Source organism: Scleropages formosus, chromosome 3, assembly GCF_900964775.1.
Source record: "Scleropages formosus chromosome 3, fSclFor1.1, whole genome shotgun sequence".
Classification (NCBI taxonomy): Eukaryota; Metazoa; Chordata; class Actinopteri; order Osteoglossiformes; family Osteoglossidae; genus Scleropages; species Scleropages formosus.
In genome coordinates, this window is record NC_041808.1 from 36,237,136 (window position 1) to 36,254,946 (window position 17,811).

The 17,811-nt window shown below is 44.1% G+C and overlaps 1 protein-coding gene across 5 annotated transcripts in view; it reads left to right on the forward strand.

The window, feature by feature from the left end:
• Nucleotides 1–17,811, forward strand: part of card11 (caspase recruitment domain family, member 11) — a 47,654-nt gene that overhangs the window by 16,106 nt on the left and 13,737 nt on the right. For 3 of the 5 annotated variants that reach the window (XM_018732739.2, XM_018732743.2, XM_018732744.2), the window contains exons 6-19: nt 575–727; nt 6,768–6,893; nt 6,984–7,178; nt 7,373–7,537; nt 7,690–7,741; nt 8,291–8,415; nt 12,311–12,420; nt 13,008–13,051; nt 13,668–13,791; nt 14,522–14,723; nt 14,990–15,116; nt 15,850–16,087; nt 16,778–16,862; nt 17,294–17,389. In XM_018732739.2, coding sequence (XP_018588255.1) covers nt 575–727; nt 6,768–6,893; nt 6,984–7,178; nt 7,373–7,537; nt 7,690–7,741; nt 8,291–8,415; nt 12,311–12,420; nt 13,008–13,051; nt 13,668–13,791; nt 14,522–14,723; nt 14,990–15,116; nt 15,850–16,087; nt 16,778–16,862; nt 17,294–17,389 — 1,842 coding nt within the window. The remainder of the gene's footprint in view (nt 1–574; nt 728–6,767; nt 6,894–6,983; nt 7,179–7,372; nt 7,538–7,689; nt 7,742–8,290; nt 8,416–12,310; nt 12,421–13,007; nt 13,052–13,667; nt 13,792–14,521; nt 14,724–14,989; nt 15,117–15,849; nt 16,088–16,777; nt 16,863–17,293; nt 17,390–17,811) is intronic. The other 2 variants (XM_018732741.2, XM_018732740.2) reach the window with 2 other exon arrangements.

The following is a 17,811-nucleotide window of genomic DNA, read 5'->3' on the forward strand; positions in this document are numbered from 1 at the left end:
CAGGTGCATTTTTCAAGGCTGAAAGGCATCTGGACAGTATGCTTTAAGCATAGCAACCTGTGTTAAAGAATTTGGCAGCATGAATAAAAAGGTATGCAGTTTTTGTCAGTGGTGTTGATGGTGGTGTTCCTATTCTTCTTTATAGCTCCTTCAAAGTTCAGCTGAAGTTCTTGATCTCAAGTTTGAAATAAAACACAATTTTAGGCCCTATGTAGGTAGCAAATCTGCACAGAACATTTCATACATTTTTCTGAAAACCCAGAGTGTCTGAACATTCTTCTGAGAAAATATTTGGTTTTCTTGCTAATATTTAAATTTAGCATTGATCACAAGATAAGTAGTAAAAATTTTTGGAAACATGTACTCTTGCCTGAGAACACCATTTCAATGAAAGTTTCTATATCCCACTATATACCATCACCAAGAATTTGATTGTTCGTTCTACATTGCATGTGGGCTTGGATGGTGCAATTTCAGATTTCACTTTGGGTTTGATCTTGCAATCACTGGACCTTGTGTTTCTCACAAATTGTGATTTCTTTTACCCATTTCTTTCTATTACCCCAAAACACAGCCTGGAAAGCAGGGGTTGCCAGACTCGGAGAAGGCCATTGTAGACATCTTGGAACATGACCGCATGGAGGCACTTGAGGACCGGCAGGACCTGGTCAACAAGTTGTACAACCTCCGTGAAGAGGTGCGGCAAACTGAGGAGCTCAGGGACAAGGTGAGAGCAGGGTTCCATCAACAACAGTTACAGCCCTACTCCACTGTAATTAATTATCTGTTCTGAATGCCATTGAAGACATGGTAACACCAAAGAGTCCCTGTGTGAGCCTTTGACAACTGATTAGAAAGAACTGGCCAGTGTTAATTTCATTCAGCTTTAGTACTCAATACCACACAAGTTTTGAGTGCATTTTATGTTAGTGTATTTGTCTACTGCAAAACACATGAGTGGAGTTTACAGTTGTCATTACCGCCGTGGCTGTCTCTTTAATGGTGAACATTGATGTTATGGCCCACCCACTTGCCATGAGAACATAGAATAATATGAAGGCAGCTCGGTCATGTGGCCATATGCAACTAAATAAAGCGGTGGATGCCTCGAACCATAAGTAGCTGCGAATGGCTTTCAGCATCCGAGCAGGGGACCAGACCTTTGCATATCCATCCCTCTCCCTCAGATGCCTTGTACGGTTGCTGTGCAGCTGCATTACAGGATGCTTTGCGTTTCCTATTTGTTAATAGAAACCCACAGGTGAAAGCACTGACTATGAACTTGGAGCGTATTGTTCTAAGCTGGTCTGAAATGTTTGTGCTCTTTAGAATAGTGCATTGTTGCACTTACAAAAATCCCAACAATCCGGGTGCAAGATGGCTTTTTTGAAAACTTACAAATGCCCTGCAGATTATACTGAAGGTATGTGCACCAATTCTGGCAGAGCAGTTTTATTAAGGCTGTAACAGCTGTCAGTCTTGGTCTCTCCCATTGGCCACAAGCTGATGCCCCTAACTGCCACGTCCCATGGTAGCCAAAACAATATATTATTTTCATTGTTATGTACAAGAAATGAGAATGGTATAAATTATTGTAAAAATACAAACTAAATTATTGTACTGTACAATGTGAAGTATGTGTTTTATTTAGCTTGAGTGTGCTCTCTCATCTTTTTTCTAGCTTGCCTCATAATTTTGGTATTCTAGTGCCAAAGCAAGTTGTTCTTTCATTTTTGGCATTGTGTACCTCTTGACAATTCCGATATAAATGTATATTTGATTTCTGAACTTGCCATTGAACAGTTAGAATTTTTTTTTTCCCCCCCCACGTTCCTAATAGGAATGTGGGAGTTTTACATTATGCTTGAAAACATATGAGACGGTGCAAGACCATGATGCTTTCATCCAAAGCAATTCACAATGCTAATCTACCTACAGCTTTTCCCCCATTTATACAGCTTGATAGTTTTGGTGGAGCAATTTAAGAAAGTAAGTCCCTTACTTCAGGGTAGTACAGCAGAATGTCAGATACTATAAGTGTGGAGATGATTTCAACAGCTATTGAATGTTTTTGTGAGGTGGACAAAAAACCATTAACTGTTCTTTGCTGGAGTGACTGGGTAAAAGGCAGAACTAACAGCAGGAAAAGTTTTTTAGCATTATATCATGTGGAAGTCATGGGCTGACTCTCCAGTAATGAGCTCTCCATTAATGTACTGTTGCCCCTGTATGTAGACTGCTGAAGGGGCACATTTCTGGGGAGTTACATGGGAATTGTTGATCCCGGTATTGTTCTGTGTCTTAGAGCTTAGGCTGGACGTGTGTGTGTGTGTGTGTGTGTGTGTGTGTGTGTGTGTGTGTGTGTGCGCTCTGTTCGTACTGCTGTTTACATTGCTGCAGCAAGATACATTTACTTATTGAGTAGATGCTTTTCTCCAAAGCGACATACATCTCAACAAAAATACAATTTAATATAAATTTAAAATAACAGGACAGCTGGTAGTGTAGTGGTTAGAGGTACTGCCTTTGGACCCAAAGGTCACAGGTTTGATCCCACCTCTGGCTGTAGTACCCTAGAGCAAGGTACTTACCCTAAATTGCTCCAGTAAAATTACCCAGCTGTATAAATGGGTAAATGATTGTAAGTGTATAATAATTGTGACCTTAACATTGTAAGTCGCTTTGGAGAAAAGCGTTAGCCAAATGAATCAATGTAAATGTAAATTTGTGCATTACATTAAAAGAAAGAGACATGGCTGCAGTTTGTTACCTTCTGCTTGATGCACGGATGTTCATCGCTCAAGTAGGCTAAAACACAGGATAGATGAATCCTGATAATCTACCAAATTTTTTTTTTTTTTTTTTGAAACGCAATCAATCACATACAATGCCGGAGTAGCAGCTGTATGACGGCTTATCTGGGGATTCTCATGAAGTTACAGTGCATGAACAGTTACACCATATGTGAGCTGGAGAGATATTGGGTGAAATGGGTCCGAAAAAGGTGAGTCTTCAGACCATTCTTGAAGGCAGACAGAGTTTTCACAGTTCTGAGTGAGAGGGGAAGGTAATTCCACCACAACGGAGCCAGAACCGAGAACCTCCGTGCTTTACCTTTTGTGCATGGGTCCACCAAGCAAGCAGAAGTAGACAAGCGAAGGGGGCTGGCTGTGGTGTAGCGGTTGATCAAGTCTTGTAAATCGCTGGGAGCAGTTCTATGGATGCATTTGTAGACAATAACCAGGGTCTTGAATTTGATCCAGGCAGCTGCAGAGAAATGAGTAGAAGAGATACATGGGAATGCTTTGGCAAATCATGCACAACTCGTGCAGCAGCATTCTGAATCAGTTGCAGAGGTGTGATAGCAGTAGTGGGAAGGCCACACAGGAGAGAGTTGCAGTAGTCTAGACAGGATGTCACTATGGCCTGGACAAGTAGTTCAGCAGACTCAGTTGTGAGGTAGGGACGGATTTGACGAATATTATGCAGGATGTAACTAAAGGACCAGGTTGTGGCTTATTGTGCTCAGAGAAGGACCGCCTTAGTCAATCATCACTCTCAGACTCTTAGCCGAGGAGGTAGGCAAAATCAGTGACTTGTCCAGTTTGATTGATAGATCATGACAGGAAGACAGGCCAGCTGTGAGGTGAAGAATTTCTGTTTTGGAGAGGTTGAGCTGGAGGTGGTGATCAGATATTCATGCAGAGATGTCCAACAGGCAGGCAGCAACGCACACAGAAATGTGTGATGCTCCAGGTGAAAAAGAGAGGAAGAGCTGGGTATCATCAGCATAGTAGTAGTATTTTAATCCATGGGAGACTATGACCGGGTTGAGGGAGGAGGTCTAGATCGAGAAGAGGACCCACTACCAAGCCCTGCGGGACACTGGTTGAGAGAGGCACAGGAGAATGAGAGCTCCGCCAGACCACTTGATAAGATCTGTCAGATATGTAGGACTCAAACCATCTTAGTGCCGCTCCTTTGATCCCAAGCTGACTAAAAGAGGAGCGTAGAATCTGGTGGTTGAATGCTGCAGACAGATCGAGGAAGATGAGGACAGAGGAGAGGGAGGCGGCTCTAGAGGCTTGGAGAGCATCAGACACCACCAGAAGGGCGTCTCAGTGGAGTGACCAACTTTGAAACCAGACTGATATCCATTGAGGAGATGGTTCCGGGTGAGGAAATTAGACAGTTGATCACAGGCTACCTGCTCTAGAGATTTTGACAGGAAGGAGAGGAGGGAGACGGGTCTGTAGTTTTGAACCAGACTGGGATCCAGAGAGGGTTTCTTTAACAGAGGTGAAATGAGAGCGGTTTTGAAGGCAGCTGGGAAATAGCCAGAGGAGCGTGGGGAGTTGATGATCTTGGAGATGAAGGTGGAGAGTTGCAGGGAAATGTTTTCTAGGAGTGACGATGGGATCGGCTCAAGCGAGCAGGTGGTGGCTCTACGCAATATCAAGAGGTCAGAGATTTCAGATTTGAAGAGCGGCTTGAATTTGGAAGGGATAGCTTCGCAGGGAGGTCCAGAGCAAACCAGACAGGGTGATGCTGAGAACTTGTCAGTGATTGCTTTGACTTTGTTTCTGAAAAACAAAGCAAAAGTCATCAGCAATGAGAGAAGAAGGAGGAGGAGGTGGCGGAAGACACAGAAGAGATGAGAAGGTGGCAAAAAGTCTGTGTGGGTTTTTTTTTTTTTTTTTCCTTTTTTTTTTTAGATGCAGACTGTATTTTGTTGTGGTAGAAGGAGGTTTTAGCTGAAGAGACAGCAGAGTGACAAGCACTTAAGAGTGACTGGTAAGCATCCAGGTCCGATGGAATTTTGGATTTACGCCATCTTTGCTCTGCTGCCCTCAGTTTGGTCCTGTTAGCACGTAACGTATCAGTTAGCCATGGAGTGGCACTGAAGTGTGCTGGTCTAGAAAACAGCGGACAGAGAGAGTCAATGGTGGAAAATAGGGCAGAAAGGAACGTATTAGTGGCATCGTCTGTTGATAGATTCGAGAAGTGTGCAGTAGAAGGGAGAGCAGACAGCGTAGCAGAGGCAAAACAGGAGGGTGAGAGAGATTTTAAGTTGCGGCAGAAGGTGACAAAGAGGTGAGGAATTAATAGTGAGGCAGGGTTGAAAGGAAATGAAGTGGTCAGAGACATGCAGCAGAGTGACAGAAAGGACAGGACAGGCACAGTTGTGGGAAGATACAAGACAACTACCTGCTTTGTGAGTAGCAGGGGATTGGGTCAGGGAGAGATCGAAGGACTGTAAGAGCAACAGAAGGCCACTTGCATGAATGTCATCAACATGCAGGTTGAAGTCACCCAGGAGAATCAACACAGCGTTGTCCCCTAGCAGAGAGCTCGGCAAGATGTCAGTGTCATCCAAGAAGCATCTGAGAGGGATAGGAGAGCGATAAAGAACAAACACAACAAGAGTGATTGGGGCAGTGATAGAGACAGCATGCCATTCAAAGGAGTACAGATCATGCAAGTGAAGAGGAAGAACAGAATATTCCCACCAGGGAGAGATGAGCAGGCCTGTGCCTCCACCTCTGCCGGAGGGACGGGGGGATGTGAGAGAAGGGGTAGTTAGTGGAGAGAGCTGCCAGTGTGGATGAGTTGTCTGGGGTGATCCAGGTTTCAGTTAGGGCCAGGAGGTCAAGTGAGAGATGGGAGGCATAGGCTGGTATGAAGTCAGTCTTTCTCACAGCAGACTGGCAGTTCTAGAGTCCCATGGACAAATTAAAGCAGGATGGTGGGTTTGACAGGCGAGGATAAACCAGGTTACTCTAGCAGCGACAGTGGCGACGTCGCATGGCTCGGTTGCCATAGAAGACTTTGATGGTTGACATGTTTGACGCATGATCCCTTGCCGAACACGGAACCAGTGGCCTTCCTCGGGGGACCCCCCCAGGTAGAGTCCCGTCTTCGCACCAGGAGGCTACAGCTACGGCTCACCAGCCGCTTTTTAAACCGGGCTAATGCCTATCAGCTGAGATTCCTAATCGAAACCGAAACTACTCCAACAATGGCAACCAAAACAAACAACCAAACAGATGCGATTAATCGATCGATGGAGTCACGCCCATTCCACACTATGGGACACAAATGTTCCAGAGAACGTGTGTCCTAGGAAAACGTAAAATACGATTTGGCAAACAATAAAATTTAATTAATAAAAGTGCCACACACAACCAATTGCGTCTGTCTGTCCGCACAGCTATATAACAGGAATCCGGGTTGGGAAAAAGCGGTAGCAACACAACTACACTTACCTCAAACACCACGAACTGCAGCGACGGACCTCCAATGCAAAATATAATGCACAAAGCTTGTATAGCTTGTATTCTTACTTTTCTGTGTCCTGACCGTACCGACAGTACAATGAAGTTTTATTATGTTTATTTTTCAGTGTTTTAGTGATGTTTGGTGAAATAAGCTTAGGGTTTCAGATGGGATATGAGCATATCGTTATTTTTCCCATTAAAATAATGGAACATCACCTATCGGTGTCTAAACATTTGATCAATGATGTTCCTGCGTACATCAAACATATTCCTCACATTTCTGTCTCCCCCCCCTTCTTGCTGTTTAGAGGGTACTGACATTATTCCAGTTTTTCCATTAGCTGCACTGTTTTTGTTGGTATTAGTGGGTAGTCCAAAATGACTGTGTAATTTCTGAGATAGCAGGGCTTGGTCTTTCACTGGGATGGAAGTTGAAAACTTTCCAACTCTGTGACGACTCTTAACAACTAAGGTGCCATACTCTTGCAGTACCTGGAGGAGAAGGAGGACCTGGAATTGAAGTGCTCCACACTAGTGAAAGACTGTGAGATGTACAAGAACCGCATGAACACCATTATGGTCCAGCTAGAAGAGGTTGAACGGGAGCGGGACCAGGTGAGGTGCACTGTAGGTTCAGGAATGAGGGCTGGGTTAATAAAGGAGATGTCACTTCACGTGTTTCAATTTCCATTGTGACTCATCTAGGCTTTCCGCTCCCGTGATGAGGCCCAGAGTCAGTTTTCCCAGTGCTTGATTGACAAAGACAAGTATCGAAAGCAGATCCGTGATCTGGAGGAGAAGAGTGATGAGCTGCACATTGAGATTGTGCGCAAGGAGGCCAAGATTGTTAACCTGGAAGCAAAACTGAGGCGACTGTCTAAGGAGAATGGCCTGGACCAGGTGAGTGCTATCATGGAGTACACGACTGCATGAATCCTGAAATCACTGATGTGGTGTACTCACGGCGATCCCCCAAGCACTACATACAGTAACCAGCTTTGATTAACATTTGTATTCAGATGTTTACTATCCTTGCATGTCCAGGTGCAGTATTAGTTTCTTTCAGTGCTTTTAGTTTTATGTCTCTCTTTCAGAGTTTACCTCGAGACATTCCTTTGACCATCATATCCCAGACCTTTGGTCCTCAGGACCCCAAAAGAGACGGTCAGGATGACGACTCAGGGGAAGACTCTCCTGTGGACAGCAAGTTCTTCCTTCCAGATACACCCTTCAGACGTCGTCCTAACCTCAAAGGAGGGGTATGCATGGCTTGCGGTCTTGTGTTTGAGAATGTTTTTTGCTGGGCAAGGGCAGGTGTCGCTCTTGGTGGTGTGGGAGTTGATGTGGGAGGCTCTTGAAAGGAGCTAGGAGTTGATTGAAACATTTTCTGTTGCTGTTATTTCCCAATCAGAACATTAGAACAAAGTCACCAGTCACAGCACCCAGACTTCCAGACCTCCAAGGTAAAGCTTTTTTTCCTTGATACTCTGCTTCAGTTTTTATGTAGTTTTTTTTGTCTTTGTGTGCACGCACAGTTATACTGCATGTGTGTATATATACACACTTACTATGTGTGTATATATGGGCCTCTCCACCCACACACAAACAAATAATGTGCTGATATCTTCCTTCCTAACGTGGCCTCAGCATCATGATGCAAATTTTAGAATAACCAACAAGCACTTGTTTCTTGCAAGAACAGCCATGTTAGTCATTCCAGATAAGTGTCTGTCAGTCAAACTAATCAAATGTAAAAGTCAGACCATTGTAACCAGTATGTACCTTGTAAAAGTGACAGTGCTTTTTAAATAGGAACACTGAGGTGAATCATTTGCTGTTTTGATTATTATGACTCTATTTTTTGTTGCTACCTTCTGAAGATCATTAAAATGTATAATTAAGTTCTTCTTATCAGAAAAAATGTCTCTGTAGCCACAGGTGAAGGCTGGAATTCTCAGGTCCTGACACATAGCTCACATTCACCATGACCTGTGCTCCCTATATGATGTTAGCAGCAGTGCCTCCTGCAGACCTGTCGGAGACAGCCAGCACGGACACCAGCTCTGTGGTCACCACCTCCACCAGCTGCAACACACCGGTCACGCCAGCTTGTGCCGGAGAACTCTACAACAAAATTGTATGGTTTTTTTTCTTCTCACGCTTCAAATAATTCAGGTCATTCTGAGTCAAAAATTAGCAATCCAAGCAAATAGAACTGATAATTGCAAATCGATTGTACTTGGTGAGTGGAAACTATTCTCTACATACCTGTTTTGTGGTACATATTTTGTCAACGAAATACCTCACTTTTACTGAATCAGGCACCTTTATACCTGTGTAAAGTGAATATGGAAAAAAAAATTGTCCATGCTCTAAGATGTTCCATAATTTAATTTAGTCTACGTTAATGCTATTAAAATGGTACAGTTTACTGATTTTTGGATTGTGCTCTACTTGTAGCCTTATTTAAGGCATATTCAAAGCTAAGGGCTTTAAGGAAGGACAGTCTTGTTAGTTTTTGTTTTGGTTGATGTACACTGGCTCCTTATTGTACAAAGCGAATTGTGACCAAAGTATTTTCATAACTTCATTTATTCATGACTGCAAAATCACTTTGACCACTAGCTCATAATGAGTAAATTGGTTCTTTAATTGATAAATACACATATCCATTCATTTAATCACGCATCAGGCTCTGTAAAAACCTCAAGTGAAGCTGTAGTAAATCTTAAAAAAAAAAGTACTCTTTAACACTTCCACTTATTGATCTAGTACCCTTAGCCAGTGCAGGGTGATAGTGGTCTGAAACCTGTTCAGGAAGCATAGGGAGTGAGACAGGGTACAACATTCCACTTTTACTTTTTAGTATTTTTTATTAATTTCAAACTATCTTAAAATGAAAGCTCATTTTAAATAGCTGAAGATAAAATGTCATCTTCACAACCTGCTACTACTGAATTTGTCTCAAACATGCACAGTATTTGTCTGCTTCTTTGGCAACACTTAATACAAGCTTAATAAAACAGATGTCCTTTGATTTATGTTCACCACTGTTAAAATTCATATTGTTATTCATCCTGAATATAAAAATATTGTGGCGCGCTGCACCGTGGGTTTGGATGGGGTGAAGAAGGACACAGAGGTAGAGTTCATGACGAACGATTTATTTGAACACCGGCACCAGGGAAACAACGCTCTCGGTCCGAGGACCCCGTTTCCTCCAGGACCTGCGCTTACAGCTAGCCTTCCCAGCCTGCTTAGCACCCCCAGGGTCTCTCTCAACATACTGTTAGGCGCAGTCACTCCATTATTTTCTCCCTAAATGCCCCTAGTGGTTACACCTGCTATTTACAAGTTATCCACAATGCAACTATTTACGTAAAACGTCTTTCTGCCTAAAAACAAGTAACATGGGTCAAAAAGAATAGCAGCGTCCTCACTGCTGCCTGCCCCCCACAAGTTTCCCAATGTCCGGCGCTGTTCTCACGTGCCTCCGGTTGGAGTGCAGGTCCCGGATGCTCAGCGCTGGTGGTCAGGGCGAGGACACTCGCAGCAGCCTGCCATGGCGGTGTGCTCGGGGGTCGAGGCAGCCATCCTCGTCCCCTGTCCACTCGGCCTCGGTCCCAGTGCAGCTCCTTCGCTCACACGTGGCGCGTCCCAAACATGGCGGCGCCCACGTTGTCTTTACCGGCCGTCTTGCGCTCCCTGCAGCTAACTGGCTTCTGTGGGACCCTTGTGCCGGCACTCCGCAGCCGATCCACACCGCTCCAGCTCCATCGTCGGAGACAAACACCCTTCTTTCGCTCCGCACTGTCTCATCGCGCCTCTCGCTGCTCAGCCATCTTTCGGCAGAGGACCCCGGCAAGCCGCCCTGCTTGCCGCTCACACTTCTTCCGCCCGACGCTGTTCTTCTGTCCGACTGGCTTTTGGGGTTGCGTTGCTTTCCCCTTCTTCACACTCGGTGTTCAGCTGCTCCCTAATCCAGCCTCTCATCGTCCTGCCCCATCCCACCGCTGACACCAATGTGGCACGCGACGCCGTGGGTTTGGATGGGGCGAAGAAAGATGCAGAGGCAGTGTTCATGACGAACGATTTATTTGAACACCAGCACCAGGGAAATAATGCTCTCGGTCCGAAGACCTGGTTTCCTTCAGGACCTGCGCCTACAGCCAGCCTTCCCAGCCTGCTTAGCACCCTCAGGCTCTCTTTTTTTCTCCCCAGGCAGATGCAAACACCCCCTTTTATTCCCCGTGCGTCACCAAACACTAACCAATAACAATAAAACACATTTTCCGCTAAAAACAGTAACGCAGGTTGTTACATAGCCCCCGTCAAAAAGAATAGGAGTGTCCCCTGCTGCTTCCTGCCCACAAATGTCCCAATATCCACCGTTGTCCCTCACGTGCCTCTGGTCGGCAGTACAGGTCCCAGACGTTCACCGCTGGTGGTCGGAGCGAGGACACTCGCAACAGCCCGCGATGGAGGCACACTCGGAGGTCGGGGCGGCTAGCCTCGTTTCCTGGCCACCCGGCCTCGGTCTCAGCACGATTCCCTCACTTGCACATAGCTTGTGCCGGACATGGTGGCTCCCACGTGGTTTTTGCCAGCTGCCTTGCGCTCCCCGCGGCTAACCGGTTCCTGTGGGACCTTCACTTCAGCTCTCCACAGCCACCCTGCACTGTCCCAGCTCCGTCATCGGGGGCGAGCACCCCTTTCGCCTCGTCGCGCGCCTCACTGCTTGGTCACCTTTCGGCAGAGGACCCGGCAAAGCTGCCCTGCTTGCCGTTCGCACCTCTGCTGCTTCGCCGCATGCCGAGCCCACCGCGAAGCTCAAAAAACCGACTGCCTTTTTGTGCAGCCCTCCCGCTTTCGCGCCGTTTTCTCCGCCGCGCTTTTAGAAAGCTTGTCAGGGCTTCAAGGAGGCTGGGCGCTTTTTCCACAAAAGCGGCGCAATCCTCATCTGTGGGCGAATTCACGTCGGCGGGTTCTCGCTCCTTCACCACACCGGAGCCCTGCCTGTCCACAGATGAAGCGCGCTGCTCCGCGTCGTCCAACACGTTGTCCGACCTCTTCAGGAAAGCGTCTCTCTCTCTACGGGGCAACTTTCCCCGACCCAGCGCTCAGTGGTGGTTCACTGCCTCTTCCTGCTGTACTTTCCATGGGTGCAAGGAGACCTCACTCGACCTGCATGCCCGTCTCCAATGGCACCTCGCAGCTCTTTTCCGCCGTCGTCACCAGAGCCACGTTACTTTCCCCGTCTTTGGTTTTCAACTTCTCTCCTCTCGAATCCAGCCTCTCATTGTCCTCCCCCATCTCACTTCTGACACCATTGTGGCGTACAGGGCCGTGGGTTTGGATAGGGCGAAGAAGGACACAGAGGCAGGGTGAATGATGAACGATTTATTTGAACACCGGCACCACGGAAACAATGTTCTGGCCCCCGGTGGTTACACCCGCTATTTACAAGTTACCCACAGTGTAAATATTTACATAAAATGTCTTTCTGCCTAAAGACGAGTAACACAGGTCATTACGATGTTTCATTTTAATAACGCATTTTCATTTTAACATTTTGATTTTGAGCTAAATGAAAACTAATTTAAAATTAGTAAAAAAAAAAAAAAAAAAAGAATATCTCCACAGACTATGTAATTCTGGTTGTTCACTGATTGATCCCATATCTACAGCTGGATGTTGAAACACATCTCACTCTGGTTTTGCAACAGGCGGCAATTAGAACGCTGAAAAAAATGCAATTAGAAATAAGTAAATGGGGGGAATCCTCAAAAATTGAAAGAATGAATGAATGAATATTCATAACATGAGGAGCCAGTGTATTAGCTTATTTTACCTTGAAGAGCCAATCGATTATGTACAGTGCAGTTAGCAAGATGATGAAGAAGGTGGAAGGGTTGAGACAAAGTGACCTGCTACTCAGCACTGACAGAAACAGTCACGTGATTTCTCAGTCATGTTATTTCATTTTTTTTTCTTTTTTTTTTTTTTTTTTTTTGCTTCTTCATGTATCAAAGCAGATGAAGTTTCGCAACGACAGCATCATGTCAACTGCCCCGGAGCCACCCGGGAATGATTCCATAGTCAGGCGGAACAAAGAAGGAGAGTATGAAAGCTTTCCAAGAAGGTATATAACCCTTCCAATCTCTGTATTTTATTTGTTCATTTTGTTATGTTATTTAGCAGACATTTTTTATCTAAAGGATCTTATATCTTTTCTTCTTTGTAGAGCACAATATTTTACTTGGGGAATTCAGTGAACACTTTTAATTGGCACTGCATCATGGTTCCTGTAGGGTCGAGCTAAGAACACATTGCATGTCTGTGTTTGTGATTAGGGCAGCAGGGGGCATAGTGATTTGTACCCAGGTTCAAATCCCACCTCCTGCTGTAGTACCCTTGAGCAATGCCTTTACCCGAAATTGAGTAGAAATTACCTAGCTCTATAAATGGATAAATAATTGTTAGTAACTTAATATTGTAAGTTTTTTGAAGACAAGCATCAGCTAAACTTGCAAATAAGTAGTTACTGTATGCAATGTACAGGGTATAGTCCTACCTTGTATGAACAGAGTGTTGCGTTTTTGTTTTTTTCGTTTTAGCAAATATTTTGTGAAAGCCTGATTAAGGACAGGTTTTTTTCATCAGGTTGAAAAAAGCTATCTTTAACTGTATGTTTTTATTCATTTTCATTTTTTTTTTCTCCCTATTTAGCATATGCGACTTTGAGTCTGACAGTGGAGAAATGGAAATTGGAGGTAAAGTATAATTTCACATTGCAGTTAAGTAACATGTTTACCATGTAAAAAGAGAGGCAGCCATCAGACTTTTTGATATTTATCTTCTGGCATTTTTTTTTAAGTCTACAGTACATGTACATACTTCCTGTTTTTTTTTTTTTTTGGTCTTTAATACAGTAGGACAAGAATTTACATTAAAAATAATATTAGGATGTAATACTAACTGAAATTGTAAACAGAACATGGAGGTATGCACTATAAAGAATTAACTAAACTATCTGTTCTACATGTTTCTTCTGCCATCCATAAATCTGGAAGTTCCTTGTAAAATACAGTGTCCTTTATAATCAAATGCCAGGATTGATTCTTTATTTGATATGTCATTTTAATATACCTTTCTGACTGAAACCAACTTCTGTATAAACTATTTAGATCTTTTCTGATATTTTGGCATTATACATGTTATTGCTCCAGATTTCATGGCTAGCATATGATTTTTACCCTTCCATAGCTTGCAAACCTGGTGGATCATTTCCAATCTGGCATGGATCCAAAAAGCAGAAGTGTCACTAGTTACTTTATCGCTCCATTAGTAGTCACTTTAACCTTAACACAACTGGTTTTTGTCCCTCAGATGAAGACTCATCTCATGGGCCTCCCTCCATCCACTCGTCATCCTCCTCCCACCAGTCTGAGGGCTTTGAGTCCTATGATCTGGAGCAGGTCAACAACATCTTCCGGAAGTTCTCCCTGGAAAGGTAGACCGTTTGGTCGCAATGCCTGAGATCAAATACCCAAACAACTGTAAGTCATGGTTATTGGCTGAGGGAGTGTGATGAAAGCATGAGGAAAATTTGCTGCAGTCAAATCTAGGTTGAGAGAGTCAGATTAGCTCCAGTGGTGTACATTTGAACTCTGCGGCATGGTGCAGTACCCTCAGAGTACTAGGTGGTTGCTGCTTGTTGTTTTCAATCTTTTGTACACTGAGCACTGCAATAGAGCTGCAACAAGCATGTCTATTAGAACAGAAAATAAAAGCTGTTAGTAAAAATACCACATGCCAACATCTACTCAAACCTCTGGTGCCTTCTCTGTACTGTATTGGCCATAATTTCCACTGACACGTTAAGCTTCAGTGCTGAACAGTTTCAGGAGACATTTAAATGTACATCGTGGCAACCATAGCTCTTGACCTTCATACATGGCGAATATAATAGTGTTTTATTTGTCATAACAAATTCACTGTGACACTGCAGACTGAAGAACATACGTGCCTTTCTTTTCTAACACCCTTTCTGTTGAGTGTAAGCAAAGCCATTTGTCTCTGAGTACCTTTACACTGCTGTACATTTCACAAATGTGAAATTCATATGTACTCAGCTGTACTGCCAGCACCATGATCTGTCTTTTTATATGAATAACGTGTGTGTGTGTGTGTGTGTGTGTGTGTGTGTGCGTGTGCGTGTGCGTGTGCGCGTGCATTTGCAGGCCCTTCCGGCCCTCCCTCAATTCATTGACCCACCTTGTCAGCACCCTCCGCCCGGTGCAAGATGTGTCCCTACCCGGAGACACCTTCTTGTCTGATGTCACTCTGGTGGGGGGTAATGATAGTGGCATCTTCATCTCCTCGGTGCAGCCAGGCTCCCATGCAGAAAAGGCAGGTCTGCGGGAGGGACACCACTTACTAATGGTGAGGCACATTTACTGCAGCTCAAAGGCAGTGCACTTATTTAAATGTTCCAGTATATTATTGACTTGAACAAAGGTTACTGTTGTACAGAGAAAAATAATATTTAATTAAACAGAACATAGTTGACATGTCAATATTGTAATTCTACACTCTTGGCCACCTATTCACATTTGACTGATCAATTCTGGTGAGTCCAGATTTCCTCAATTTTAACTTATTTCTCATTGCTCTTCTCTTGCTTGCATGTTCACTCTGTTTTGTCCAAGCTGGAGGGCTGTGTTCATGGTGAGAACCAGAAGGTTCCACTGGACACCTCCACTAAGGAGGAGGCCCACTGGCAGTTACAGAGGTGTGCGGGGCAGATCCAACTGCACTACCGGTCCAACATCGACGGTAAGTAGATAGCTGTTCCTGGCGTTATTTTTATTTGCTTATTGAATGTTTTTATTCAAGGTAAATTACTTTTAAAATACTTTTAAAATTTGGTACACATTAGTAGTAGTAGTTGTGCGTTATTTTTAGGCTATAACTTCTATTTATACTGAGTATGACATGAATAAATTGAAAGCAAGAAGGAGCTTTCAATTAGAAGTTTGGCTTTAAGCTAATAGCTCTTAGCAGGACAGAGTTAAGAACAAGAAGGTCAGTTAAGAATACTCTTTGTTCTGATCTTTATTTGCATTTCTTATCCACTAAACATGACTGGTAAACACTTCCATGCCACCTGTTTTTCTCCCCAGAGAGCTCATATATATTTGAATTTCAGCCGTGTAGCTAATGGAAAAGCCCACGCAAAGTGATGACCGTCCTGTTATTGTGTATTAAATAACTACTTAAAATGTGTAATTTGCCATGTAAATGCTAAAAGCATGCTGCGTTGACCTGGCACGAAGGAAGTTTCGTTTGTGAATTTGTTGATGAGCTACATTTTTCCCTGCTTGGCCATGAAGGACATTCAATATAACAGCACCTAAATAAAGTGTGAACAGTATATTTTGTGTGTCCTGTTTCACTCTACAGAAGCAGGTCCCCACCTGCTGTGGACTCACACTGGTATTTAACCTTTGGGCCCTAACCTGTGTTGTTGATGAGATGTTCACTTCAGGCCTTGTCCCCACCACTTTAGGCTACAGGAAACTGCAGCGGGACATGGAGGAGGGCACTGTGGTGTCTGGGGACTCATTTTACATCCGGCTGAACCTCAGCGTGGGCCCATCGGACAACTGCTCGCTGGCAGTGCGCTGCGATGAGGTTGTACATGTGCTTGACACCATGCACCGCGGCAAGCATGAGTGGCTTTGTGCCCGCGTGGACCCTTTCACTGAGAAGGACCTGGAGATGGGTACAATCCCCAGCTACTCTAGGTACAGTTCTTGGCACAGCCCCACTCTATTGGATATTGTGTGTAGGCATTGGCAGTGGTTGAGTGCATGGACGCGCGCACATACACACTTCAGGCAATTTAGAGTCATCTGTCCGTTCCCCTGAAATATGTCTTTGAACTGTGGGAATGGACTAGAGCACCCAGCAGAAAAAGAGCGGGACACAGCATGACCATGCAAACTCCACACAGACTCAGTGTGATATTCACATCCGAGCGCACAGCTCAGGGACCATGAAGCTCGACTGCCACCCGCTGTATGAGCCATGACCTTCCTCAAGTTTGATGCAAACAAAAAGAATGAGGAATGAATGTTGTCAAAAATCAGAGAGGTTCCACAAAAGTTTCTGTCCTCACAGGATATATGTTTTCTGCTGTTGTAACGTTGAGTAATACACTCAACCTGAATAGCTTCAGTAGAATACCTATACATGTTTAAATTGCCTAAAGTTGTTTTTGGATAACAAGAACAGCTGACAAACTAAATAGGAATAAGAATGTAAATGAAGATGAGCAATCAGTAGCTGTGGACTACTTTCTGTGTGATCTTTCTGCGTCATGAGAGAAGTGGCAGATGAGTGGCTGGACAGGAGCGCTGCCTGACCGGCGCTTGAGGGCTAACAGTGAGTGCTACGTGCTTCTTGACTTGTCGTCATCACTGTTCCTCTCCCAGGGCCCAGCAGCTCCTGCTGGTCAAGATCCAGAAACTGTTCTGCCGAGGGAGCAGGGACGAGACAGAAACCCTGCGTGGATTTAGGGCGAGTGTTATTCTGTAAAAAATACTTGCATCTTACCTCTGGCACATGGCTTCATCTGTACTAAACAAAGCTGACATCTCTCTGAAAACTGAAAACCTTTGTGTTAACTCTTCTGAATATACTGCAAAAATTTTCAGAAAATATATATTGTAGTTTTCACAATTTTCACTGGCTGTCAATAGAATGCAGTTGTCAGCAGGAACAGGATTTCAAGTTAGTTTTTTTCTAGCAGTGCACATTTTTGTTTTTCATCTGCAAAAAACTTTTGTTTGCTGAATAACTTCTGAATTGTGGAAATCCGGAGATTACTGGAGGCTACGCTGTGTGCCAGAGGATTTCTTCAGTCCCCTAATTAGCACCAACAGGACTACATGTTTAGTTAAGGTTTGTAAATCTTTTCTTGATTGTCTGACATTCATCTCATATTGCAGAGCACATTGCAGCCTGAGGAATCGCTACTCCCTCCAGACCCCAAATCCAGCCCCCGACTTTCCCGTGCAAGCTTCTTCATCTGTCAGTTCCTGCAGGTAATGGTCTTTGGTTTTGTTCTTAATCAAAAACTTCCTGAAGGCAAGGACCTACATGTAATTGTTAATGTGCCAATTCCTCTATTCATTTCCTACCTCTGCAGTACATTTGTATTTACATTTATTCATTTAGCCGACTCTTTTCTCCGAAGCATCGTACATCTCAGCAAAAGTACAATTTATGCATTACATAAAGAGAAAGAGACTTAGCTGCAGACATGTAAGTCTCAAGTAAACCTAGTTTACCTACCACTTGCTGCACCTAGGTTCATCGTGCAAGTAGGTGCATAAAACACAGGATAGACAAATCCTGATACCCTCCTGTCAATTTTTTATATATTACAATTAAATATAATTAAATATTATATATTAGCAAGACAGTATACTTCATGTTTCTTTCCACCATATGAACCAATGTTCAT